Source organism: Diadema setosum, chromosome 17 (genome assembly GCF_964275005.1).
Source record: "Diadema setosum chromosome 17, eeDiaSeto1, whole genome shotgun sequence".
Taxonomy (NCBI): domain Eukaryota; kingdom Metazoa; phylum Echinodermata; class Echinoidea; order Diadematoida; family Diadematidae; genus Diadema; species Diadema setosum.
In genome coordinates, this window is record NC_092701.1 from 9,628,182 (window position 1) to 9,641,346 (window position 13,165).

The 13,165-nt window shown below is 37.7% G+C and overlaps 1 protein-coding gene across 1 annotated transcript; it reads left to right on the top strand.

The window, feature by feature from the left end:
* Positions 1-4,856: 4,856 nt before the first annotated feature.
* LOC140240471 (uncharacterized) lies at positions 4,857-10,799 on the top strand. Its single transcript, XM_072320242.1, has 5 exons — positions 4,857-5,153; positions 6,942-7,005; positions 7,506-7,562; positions 8,746-8,901; positions 10,235-10,799. The coding sequence occupies exons 1-5, from the start codon at positions 4,971-4,973 to the stop codon at positions 10,336-10,338; spliced, it is 564 nt and encodes a 187-aa protein (XP_072176343.1). The 5' UTR covers positions 4,857-4,970; the 3' UTR covers positions 10,339-10,799.
* Positions 10,800-13,165: the final 2,366 nt, after the last annotated feature.

Here is a 13,165-nt window from a genome sequence, read left to right on the forward strand (position 1 = left end):
CATTTGGGAAATCACTTTCTCACTCTATGTTTCTATCCATACAACAACAACAACAACAAAAAGAAAAGGAAGATGAATTCATGCATTCTGTGTTTCATGATCTGGTATAATAGAATATTCCAGACCTTGATTTCATCTGCAGAACAGCCCATTCTTGTGAATACACAAGTCTGTATGCTGCTTGGGAATTGGGTTTTAGTGCTTTAAAACAAAAAAGGGGAAAAGAAGCAAGCATATCATTTATGCATCATTTTCTGTTTTCCTGCATGCTGGATAAAAAAGAGACCACATTCTTTGTGCAGAGCCTACAACTGTATGTATGTATGTATATAAGTGTGTGTGTTTGTGTGAGTGTTTGTGTGAGTGTTTGTGTGTGTGTGCACTGGTGCATTTTAATTTTTTTTTTTTCACACATAGTGAAGGTCAACAATAAAGACATGTCAAATTTCTTGCTTGGCAGAAAGGAGATCGGGCGATATGATGTATTGACACCTCGGCTGTTTGCTAGAATAAAGTTTTTGTAGGAATTAGTAGCATGTGTGATGCATAGCCTACACAGAGTGGTGAATGGTAAAAGTTGTAACATATGCTGAATGATGTTGTACTGTTCTGTATATTTCAGTTGTTTGTAAGCCCATATGGAAATTGTTTCATTCTTGTCTATAATATGTGCATATCTTGTGCTTTAAATTGTGCTGTGAATATAATAGCATGTATCAGGAGAGCTGGGGAAAGTGTTTTGCTTTGCTTTGCTTTACTATGTAAGTTCTATGTGCGCAAATAGTAGATTAGAGATACAGTGTTTCTAACATACTGTATACGCCATATATTTCGCGAGTCTAAATTTTCGCGAATCGAGACTTCCCGACGATTTCACGAGTGGTTAAATTCGCGACCATGGAGTCCTTTACTGAACGCAGAAATGTGTACGCGTACATCCCATTCATATCGGGATCAGAGTCAATATTTTCGCGTGTCTTTAATTTCGCGAATTACAGCTGACTCGCGAAATTCGCGAAAATAAAAACCTCGCGAAATATTCGGCATATACAGTACTATTCCACAAAGTAATCTTTAAGTGCAAAGGAAGATGGTAGAGTTCATTCTTGGTGTGTTTAAGAGTAGTCTTCCTGCAAGGAGGCAACCATTTACAAAGTATATATATGTGGGCTTTTTCTTTCTTTTGTGTGTGTGTACAATTGTTGATATCTTTATTTTTTTTTTCATAAATCTATCTATCCCACCCGCAGCATTGAATAACCATTGGCTCTCATTGGCTGACCATAGAGTATCTTTACAAAGAATTTGTGTATATGTTTTGTGTGTATTATTTTTTTTTTTGAATTCATCTTTTGACGTATATGATATATCACAGATCTATTGCATTCACCTTGAATTTATATTTCATCATATCTTGTGCTATTGCTTGTGGAATTCAAAGCCTTGACTTTTCTATGAAGCCATATCTTACAGTAAACTGTCTCTTGAAAAGGGGCTGGCTAGTAACTGATCAGTGGGGAATCAGTGGGAATGCTGGGGGATGAATGTTCCAATCCTTGTGGGATTCATTTAAGAGTACATTACATATCTATTGTTGTGTGAAAATCATTTGCTTCAGAATGGTCTCATATTCAAGTACTGTGAAGTTTAATGTTTACAGGTTAGCATGCCTGAACAGTGACGGGGTGATCGTTAAAGCTTTTAATCACACTAGAAAAGCTGGGGGATGAAAATGTAGTGTATCACATAGAATTTAAAACAAATCTATCTTTACTATTTTTTTTTTCTCAGAAGGATCTAGCTCTAGTGTGCAAATCAACATGGGCAAATTTTTGGTTTGAAAATTGCAGCACAAGATCAGCTGTTTCACGCTGTACAACATTTCCTGCAGACTTAATGTAACTTATCACATGATAGAGTACATCTCTACGGTATAAATCATTGTGCACTGATGCTGAACTGTGTACCAGTATGCAGGGAATTTGTTTATGATCTAACATGCAAGGGATGTGTGGATTTTTTCCCTGTGAATTGTGCTTGTACTTGCAATTTTGATACTGAACTTTGAAAATTTTGATGCATGGTCTGTTAGTTCCAACAGGCACCATCAGGTCAATGCAGAAAAAACAAAAACAAAAAACAAACAGGTGGTGGGGGGGGGGAAATCAATGAATGGATTTGGCAATTTAATTTGCCTTTATGGGTGCCATCTTTAAAAAAAGAAAGGGAAGAGGAATTAATGAGTGAATTTGGCAATTAAATTTGCCTTTATGGGTGCCATCTTTATTTGGTTTTATTTTCATTTCATTATCGTGTCCTCTTGAAGAGGATTGGTACTGCCGTCTTTCATGCTGAATCATACGTCTTTCTTGTCATTATATAATGGTGAACATGCCTTTGCTATTCTATCCAATGGTCTTTCAGCTTTCACAATGATGAAGTGTCCTCTGGTTGTTGTTGTTTTTTTTTTGAGGCTTGGATTTGTATATTCTGTCTGTCGTTTTCATTGTTATCTTTTTATCACTGGGTCATTCTTAGAGCTGTGTATATGTGGTGGTGTGATTTTTCCGAGGCTGATGAATTCTACAGAGAGCAATTAATGAATGCTGAACCGTCCATGAAGACTGAAATGACAAAATCGACCTCTTTGTCCCATCTTGTAGCTTCACTCTGGGCGCAGAAAGGCACAACTCTACAGTGCCTAGACAGGATGAGCTAGTTTACTCCATTCTCGCACTAAAACCAACAACTGTTCGCCAATTAACTAAGAGGTTATCCCATCTTATTTTATCATTTACAGGTGAATATGTTCATTTTCTTGTGACAGAAATGTGATTTTAAAGAGTGCTCGTGCTGTATATTTGTACATTTTTAACACTTGATAAAGATTATTTATGTATTATATGACATGTATGAGAATGATATGTAAATAAAGCTGCTCTTTTCACCATGAATAATAATTCGTGTAAAATGTTTCTGTCGTTTCATATATATATATATATATATATATATATATATACAGGGCTCGACACTAACGGTGGCACGGTGGCCCGGGGCCACCAAAAATGAAAGTCGGGCCACCAAATTTCAGAAAAGGGCAAATTTGGTGGCCCACTTCGGGCCACCAAAATTTTTTGAAAAGTGTGTCAATAAATACGTAACTTTTTGCGCCGGAAATGCATAAATGCATGCAGTGAGTGTGCAACTTATCCAAAAAAAAAAAAAAAAAAAGGACTTTTATCAAAGTCTTTTTTTTTTTTTGGGGGGGGGGGGGGCACCAAATTTTTCTTTCGGGCCACCAAAAATTTGAAATTGATGATTTTGGTGGCCCCATCGGGCCACCGAAAAATAAAGTTAGTGTCGAGCCCTGATATACATATATATATATGTATATATATATTTTTTTCTTTTACGGACAATATATTCATTAACATAAAAGCTGATATTCCCAGTTTTTAAGTTTTTTTTTTTTTTAATGAGGTCACAGACATTTTCGCAAGATTTTATATTCGTGATTTGACTTGAGACACCAAAGCTATCGTAAATGCAGCAATGCTTGTCAGTTCACGATATTTTTGTGTGTTGTTAAATTCACGGCCCCAGGGTTGTTAGCAAAATTCGAGGAAATTAAACCATCCCGAAAATAACAGTTTTCACAGTGAGAGGTAAATACGAGATAGCAAGGATAGGAGAAGAGAGTGAGAGAGAGAGAGAGAGAGAGAGAGAGAGGGAGAGGGAGGGAGAAAACAATTTTAATGGGTAGATAATAATAATAATAATAATAATAGTAATAATAATAATAATAATAATAATAATAATAATAATAATAATAATAATAATAATAATAAGCGGGAGATCAGAGATCCGAGATTCGGAGAGAGAGGAAGTGGGAGAGAGAGAGAGAGAGAGAGAGGGGGGGGGGGGGTTCTGTTGGTCGAAAGAAGCACCCAAATTACTCACACATGGCTATTTTTATTAAAGCGCGCGAACCTGCCAGGAAACGATAATGACCGAAATGGTAAACATAATAATACAAACTGGAGTGCCTATCGACACAAGCAGATGAAAATTAATGCAGCAGTTCTAGTCTAGCTGTAGCGATGAAATCACCATGTGTATTGCAGTACAATGGCATCGATCTTCATAACTGATTTCTGCTTGACGAGAAGCTCTAGTGCCTATTCGACAACTTAAGATGGATCTCTTGAAGAAATATACATTTTCTTTAAATCTATATGGAAACTATATAAGAACTTTGTGGGAAGATTTATGTTGCATAAGGTGATTTTTCCTCACCGTTAAACGTAGAATACATTTGAATGCTATGCCCACGACTTCTTAACATTGAAAATAGATTGCTTGAGATGTGAGTATAGGTCCACTCTGTAATTTTAGAGGTACGTGTGCGTGTGTGTGTGCATGTATAAAGTCTAATATATAATGACGTGTGATTTTGTATTATACCGTAGTGTTTTCGCATGTTTATTTTGTGCTTGAATGGTGCGTTCGTGAGCGGTGTAGGGAGTGTGATGCAAAAGAGCTGAAGTACATGTATATCTACCTTTTCAAGACAATAGTTGAGCTTACAGTCAAAGAAACAAGAAAAAAAAAATCAACACAATAAACTATACTAAAACAATGCATGATACAGTTCCTTGTTCTCACTTGGGATTTTTGATCGTCATTGCAAATTCAACCTATGATGTCACAATAATTGTCTGCGCATGCCCAACCATGTTTTATTGTGATGCGCGTAGTCTATGACGTGTTTTAATACATTGATTACCCTACGCGCGCACGTCATAATGCACCCCTAGGTAACAATGGATAGATCTTGTAAATCATATTTTACCTAGATTATTTAGTAGTGTGGTCTTACGTACGTTACTTCAAAAAGAGTTTTACGAAAATTTCCCCTCTCCCCATACGAAGCTTGTAAACTGTGACCGATCAACTTTGATATTTCCGAAATGGCCAATGTTTTCACAAGGAGATATGGCAAGCCTCGTACCACAACATTCTCCGACTTTTGCATCAAGAAAGACCACCCTCATACCCGCCCTAAACTCCCGCGACTCTTCTCGCCGATTCGGCGACACAACCCACACTCCCCGGGCCTTGTTTACCAGAGTCCTTACAACAAGGACAACCTGGTGAGTATAATGTACCAAACTGGAAAATAAATCTAGATGAACTGATTGACAAATTACCCCACATCGACGTAAATAAACACCGAATTGATCAGTGTTTTAGTAGTAGCCATGATAAAAAACCATGGGCGTACGTACTCGAGCATGATTTGAACCTACGCCGATCTCCGGACAGGCGTCATCGCTCTCCAATAGACCACCGCGCGAGCTTGTGCCCGACAGCAAGTGTTGGTTCTAATCCTTATATCATGCTGCGGGTACTGCGTAGTTATTCATTTATTTTACTCGATGTAGGGCAATTTGTTAACCAATTGCAAAGAAAAACATCTCGACGGAAGAATTTCATAAATTTGACAAATCTAGATGACTTTTTTCAACGTGGTTTAAGTTTTGAAAGATGTTACTAACGAAGTTCTTTGGCTTGCAAAAACAGTATCAATATCTTTAAAAAAAAATAATTTATTATCTTTTTTTTTTTGGGGGGGGGGGGTGGGGTGGGGGTGGGGTGGGGGTGGGGGTGTGGGGTACAGGATTAGACAGTTAGTAAGCCTACATACAATAAAGTCGTGCATTCAAAAATATGAGAAAATGTTAGCTGGGTGGTCGCATCCGCTACTGCGTTGACATTACAAGTCGTCCAGTGAGTTCAGTCTTTCTAAGGCCGCTCGATTTTCGAGAGTAGATTTGTCAACCATTATACTAAAGGACAAGTTCACCTTCATAGGATTGAGAGAATGCAGCAATATTAGTAGAACACATTAGTGAAAGTTTGAGGAAAATTGGATAATCGATGCAAAAGTTATGAATTTTTAAAATTTTTGTGTTGGAACCGCTGGATGAGGAGAATACTAAGGCTTGTGATGTCATATGAGTACAACAGTTTAAAGAAAATGTAAAGAAAATTCAACATATTTTCACTTTTTTTCGCATAATAAAAGAGCATTTGACTTGCCTCTTTCTAAAGGCAATGAGAATAATACCCATAACATAATAATGTCAGTAACTAGTCAAGGGAATGTGTACTTTTTTCAAAAGATGAAATTTTGTGAACTTCTCTTTATATTTTCCTTATATTGTTGTACGCATGTGATATCATACACTGCAGTAGTCTTCTCATCCAGCGGTGACTGCACAAAAACTTCAAAAATTCATAACTTTTGAACGGATTGTCCGATTTTCCTCAAACTTTCAACGATGTGTTTTACAAATATTGCTACATTCTCTCAATCCTTATGTTAATGAAGGTGAACTTGTCCTTTAAAAAGTAAGTCGTTCTTGTCAAACTACAAACAAATTTAATTCCGCATTAAAGGGCTCATAGTGTTGGTTGAGACCTAACCTCGGCTTTCTAACATTTTTTTTTTGGTGAAATTACGAGAAACCTCTTATGAAATATGAATGAGCGTGTAATTCCAAAAGGAATTCAACGTTTATTTGATGAAAATTGGTTTTGAAATGGCTGAGATACCCAAAACAGAGCAATTCTAATGAAATGTGGGACCCACCTTTTATTATGATTGCTTTCTTTTACTTTATTTTTGGATGTCTCAGCCATTCCAAAACCGATTTTCATCAAATAAACTTTAAATTCCTCTTAGAATGGTATGCTCTGTATTATTTTACAAATGGCCTCTTGATATCTCCCAAAAAGTTAAAAGCTCAATTCTCACCTCTACCAATACTGTACCATCCCTTGAAAGAAAAAAAGAAGAAACATATTATTTTTGATATTAAAATGAAATGATAAGAATTTCTCTTGAGCATGGATACGTTTAATTTCTTTCTTTGCAGACATTCAGTATCTGGAGTCCGAGGACTATACACAAAGACTTCGAAAATAAGTTTTCACACATGCGTAAGTAGGGATTTTTCAGTGCAAAACGTATTCCTGTGCGCGTGTGTGTGTGTGTGAGTGTGTGTGTGTGCGCGTGTGTGTTTCTTTACGTATTGTGCTTTCACATCGACAATACTTGATAAACTGTCTAAACTAAACGATAAACCACCTAATGAAAGTGGCGGACAGAATGCAAATTTCATGTTACCGTTCTAGAACACATTTAACGGCACTTCCCCCGAGGACAAACCTCCAGATTTAGGCACTAATTCTAATGTAACAAATATCGATGAGTCGATCTGCAGCCCATCAAAATCGACCTAAAGGATTCTAAATGATATCTTTTCTGCACCGAAGTTTAAAGGTGATTTATTTCACTACGAATTGGAAAATTAAACTGAAACAATTTAACGCTCTTGTGAAAGAAATGAAAATGAGTTTGTTATTCAGTGCAATTACAATTTGCTATCGCCATAAAATGCAATTAAGAGTTTAGTTTCTTGTATTTTTTTCCTAACCAGAGGAAACAAACTGGACCTGCAGGCATGAAGTGCGAAGCAACAACCCGCTGGAAGTTGGTAAGATATCCCACTTTTCTTATATTCAAAACTCGAGAACTAAAACAGGTGCTTTATCAGTCACAGGCGTTGTTTACTAGCGCCACCTTGCGTCTGGGAAAGAAGCCTCTTCCTTGTTGATGCGCTCTAGATCTACCCGATCATCCTTTCGCGCGTGATTTCTAAACCTGGGGGTATTTCATGAAGCATTTTGGTCGGATATTTTTTTCTGACAAACTGTTACAAGCTACTGAAATCCTTGCATCTGATTGGCTGAGAGCAATTTTGTCCGACAACTTTGTCGGACAAAATGCTTCATGAAATGCCTCCCTGAAGGTCAATCACTGCAGTATTCAAGTACCCGCATAACCACGCAGATGCAACGATACACGCATGCATGCAAATGATACGTCCGCTTCTTGGAGAAATTTGAACCAAATACAATGTAGATCAACTCGATTCGTATGCTCTCCTATACAGATCAAAAGAATTAATACAAAGAGTAAATAAAAGATTCAGATTCAGAGAATTAGGTAAAGTAAATCTGCGGTAGCATCAGTCTCGGTCGTTCTGACATTGATATTCCAATAATTATTCTCTCCTTGAAGCATTCCCGAAAGGAGCCAACCAAATTGCGGTTGACACTACCACGATTTCTACGAGGGCCAGCGCGTTATCCTTTGGTGTAATTCGACTGATATATTTCAAATTTCGGAAAATCGATGTCGAATCTTTAGTTCCCCAGCAGATATTCGAGATATTTCTTTTAACGATATGGAAAGAATAAACTAAATGGATGATCCGTGCAGAAAGCGACTACTGAATGAATGAATACAGGCAAAGGAATTAATTGGCAAATGTGACATGAATAATTAAAACAGACTGACTCAACAACAACAACAACAACAACAACAACAACAACAACAACAACAACAACAACAACAACAACAACAACAACAACAACAACAACAACAACAACAACAACAACAACAACAACAACAACAACAACAACAACAACAAAGGGGAAAAAAAAAAGAAATCTTGAGTCCGGATCCAATGAAGACGCAAACACCAACCCCTGTACACTCTTCACTCGACTTGGGCAATCTGGCTACACTGTACAAATGAATCCCGAGTTGATTCCACGTTATTATTTTTATAAACCATTGATCGAATCTTTCACTGACCCGCCTCAATACCCTAGGAAAGCCGCCGAAGATCCGCTACTCGATCAGCTCCACTTCCCGCTTCAGCTACCAGGATCCCGCTATCCGCATGTCGAAGTGGAAAACCACTTCTAGGCCCACCATGCCGAACAGATTCAGCAGCAACCCAAACACGGAGCCAGTGGCCGGAATAGGTACATTTTTATGACTTTTTCAGACTTATCCCAACTTGAGCGACTTCAGTTTTGAATCTACTAAATGTCACTAGACTAGGCGAGTCCAATGTAAACATCAGTCACAATATGCTATGAAAATGAAATGATCTGTGTGAGAAAATTTTTTTTAACTTCATTATGCACTTTCTCCAACACATTCTGCTCCGACATGTTGGGTGTAATTACTGTATATTAATCTCTCTCTCCTTTAATCTCTCGTAAGTTTCTTTCTATTACCATTCATATTTGACTCGCTGTATGCACCACCTGTCGGTAATGCAGTTCTATATTTCTGAATAATTACAGAATTTCAATTGCACCAAAATATGGAGATATGGAAATACAATTTTTTTGTATGTGAAAAAAATTGAAATATTTCCATTGCAAGTGATAGATAAATCAACATAGAATCAAATACAGGTGTGCTATCACCATCAAGAGACATTCATGTCGGTAGAGTATTATTACATGTACTTCGTGGTTCCCATAGCAACAGCCACCACATAATAATGCACTTTGGTATACTGTGTGATGTTTGTTATTCCTAAGGTTTGTTGATTTATAAAAGAAAAAAAAAAAGGTTCATTAATTCAAAGATTTGTGACTTTATTCCAAAGGTTTGTTATTCCGAATGTTCGTTAACTGGAGAATAAGATACAGTTCGTTATTCCAAAGGTTCGTTAATGTGAAAATGAAATAAGGTTTTTGAATCCAAAACTGAAAAGAATGTGCGTGCGACTTTATACCAAAGGTTTGTTATTCCGAATGGTCGTTAACTGGAGAATAAGATACAGTTCGTTATTCCAAAGGATCGTTAGTCTGAAAATGAAATAAGGTTTTTGAATCCCAAAATGAAAAGAATGTGCGTACAAATGAACCTTCAGAATTAATAACTACTTTTGTGGCGTGATTCCTCAGGTTCGTCAATCTGAAGGTCATCAGTCCTAAAATGAAATAAGATTTGTTATTCAGAAGGTTCGTTCATCCAAAAAGTGAAATCTGGTTTATTATACCAAAGATCCTATACGTAGGATCTTTGGTTATACTGAAGACATAAAGTTCATCAATCCAAACATGAAATACAAACGTATCTTCGGAATAACCAACCTTCAGAATAATGAACCCTATGTCATTTTCGGATTAATGAACCTTCGGAATAATGAACTGTAATCAATGTGCCATATACATACACACATTTGGTTCATCATTAGTTTGTTCACACTTCCATCTGACATTATGCATCACTCGGTCCACTCAAATCATATTTATTCTCTTTCTATCATCCGTTCTCCCGCTATCTTTACTTCCCCAGTTCCCAATGCCAACATCCTGCCCCCTCTACCGGCAAAAGATGAGAAGAAGATGCCCGCACATCCAATCAAAGTCCTGAATGAACTTCTCAATGATGACCTCTAGATGAGCAGAGGGGTAGTGAACTACCGGAAAAAGGACGATAACACAAATTTAATGGTTATAACTTTAATTTTCTTTAATTGCAACATGAAAGATTCACACTTTGAGCTGGAAACTAAGTTGAGAAGACATTCCATTCTGAACTACAATCCCTCTTAACAAAATCCCACCACTGGGCAATGCATGTCCATTTCATGATTACTTAAGAATAACATAACTTTCATGGCAAAGGGATGAAAAGAAACTTGACAGACATCCTTTGCTTTGAATAATTGAAGTATTTGGTAGCACAGACTGTATTACAGAAACTCTTTGATATCAGTTATCACCTGAAGAGACATTAAAAGGACAGTTTTGAGACGAAATCTCTGGATCATTGGCAGTTTCTTCTCGGAATTGCTGGCCGGGGTACAGTAAAATTTAATACTGTACCACATTTCATGCACATCTTTCTTGAAGAAGACAAGAGTGCTTGTCTCTGAGAAATCACACATGTCTCAAGATGCGTCAACTCCAAACACTGAGTCAACGATTGTTTAACTTTTGTTTCTGTGTACTTGAGTTGGATGTATATTGGCACAAAGATGAGACTATTGAAGACATGTGTTAGGGTATCTCATAGAAAATTCACGATGCCTTTTAAAACATTAGGGAGTTTTCGATTGGGTGAACGAGAAGGACGTGCCGCCGAGCGCAACCGTACGCCAAGGCGTCACGTCTGTACGTTGACCCGCTGCTAAAACACATTTCGATACAAATAAAGTAGGTACCAGAGGCTGTAGTTTGTATGTCAGCGCTGCTGCTGTGACGTATCAAGATCATAAGCTTTCATGTAATTAGAATATAAATAATCTCTCGAAAGAAAAAGGAAAACAGGTGAACTGAGCACGGATTTCCCGAGAGTCATCGTGCTCTTTTGCACGATAACCCGAGAGGAGTGTGACGTCATAGCAAGGTGGGTTGAGCGCGGCGCAACCGATTTGGGTGGACGGTGATATTAAACCGGGGTTAATGCGTTCAAAATTTGTGCGATGAGCCGAGGGTCGACACTTGCGCATGCGCAGTACGTAAAAACTACGTCATAACAGGGTGACGCCTGGCTCAACGTGCATATCGAAAAGTCCCTAATGTGGGGAGGACTACAGCAGCTGTTTCAAAATGCTGGTATACAACCACCTTTATGCTGGTATACAACCACAATAATTCATTTTCACTCATCAGGAGAAAACTACCTTCATACTCGAAAAGGGCAACAAAATGCGATGTGTCACTTTCATTATGTAATCGCCCATTGATGCAAGTACTGACACAAATTATAACACATGGGTGACAGAACTACCTGGTATGTATCAAGTTGAGTTGATATTCGTAGTCATTTGGCCCTCACTAGAGGATAAGAAGACAAGAGTGTATACCTCAACACATTTTTAAGAAGGTTTGAAATGCTCTTGGTGATTCTGCGGCCAAAGTGGTGAAGGGACTGGAAAACTTTGAAGTAGGGCAGAAGATGCTGTGTTCATTGTCTGTAGTAGTATTCATCGATTTTCAAAGAAAGACATTTATCAATTTAATAGTTTGATTCTCCCAGACATTGGCATTCTTGGGTCATCACAACAAAAAAAAAAACTTGCAACAATTTTCTAATCGCTGAACTGGTCTAGTGGTATGCAAAATGTGTTCTAAAAGTGCAGGTCAGGGTTCAAGCCCTACCTCTGAGCTTGCACCCTGAGCCAGACACTTAACCCCCGATTCTCCTCTCTACAAATCTGTGTGAATGGGAAGCTGGAACAGCTGTTTTACTTCTCTGCAGCTACAGTGCATTTCTTTTAATTCTTTTTTGATGCCTCGGAAGTTTAAGATATGTGTCCACATTTGTATTTTCTTCTGCCTAAAGGCATGTTCATGTAATATATAAATATATGGGTTACTGTAAGAGTGGATATCTTCATGTGACTAATTTTTCGCGCTCGGCCAGGTGAGAAGAGTTTCATGTGTTTTTAATTCCGCGGAATCCAGACATCAATTACTGGACGAAATGGCAAGCAAAAATATTCGTGTGCTTTTATTTTCGCGCTAGTTTCAGGTTGACTGAAATGCATGAAAATTTCAACACCACGAAAATTTCCACTTTTACAGTACTACATCATATATCACCAGTTAGAGATGACACTGTCTCCTTCTATACATGGCCAAACGTCTCACGTCCTGTGAATGTAGCCTCCTTTCATAATTTCTCACCACTTAAACTGACAACGAGGCAACGTTGCTCGCTGGCACTGGTCTGACGGTCCCTGACCAGTAAAAAAATCACCATCAGACCTGTAACTTTTTCAGGATATGGACCAGTAAAACATGGAAAATCTGGGTATTTACTGGTTGGACAGACAGGTTACACCAGTAGAGGAAATGGGTTTACCTAGTGTGCAACTCTGCATCAGGTAATCCATATTAAGCAGCCAAATTGAACATATTCCACATTATTTGGGCAGCAAATGCAACTTTGTAGACCAATGACCCACAGCTAATGACTCTTTGTGTGCCAAAGCATTAACTTTAAAGGCAAAATTTACCATTTGCAGATGAAACAACCCCCCCCCCCTCCCCCAGCATTAGTGCTTTAAAATAATTCTAAAATGTGGGTTAGGGATAGAAACAACCACAGTAAAAAAAAATGAATCCGTATTATCTATGTTAAGTATTGATAAATACACAAAATGTGAGCATTAGCTATACTAAAAATGTTGACAGACTAAGCCGTCTACTGTTATGGTTTGATGAGAAAAAATACTGATATCTCCTTCTATTTTAGGCCTTATTGCAAAAATCTTAT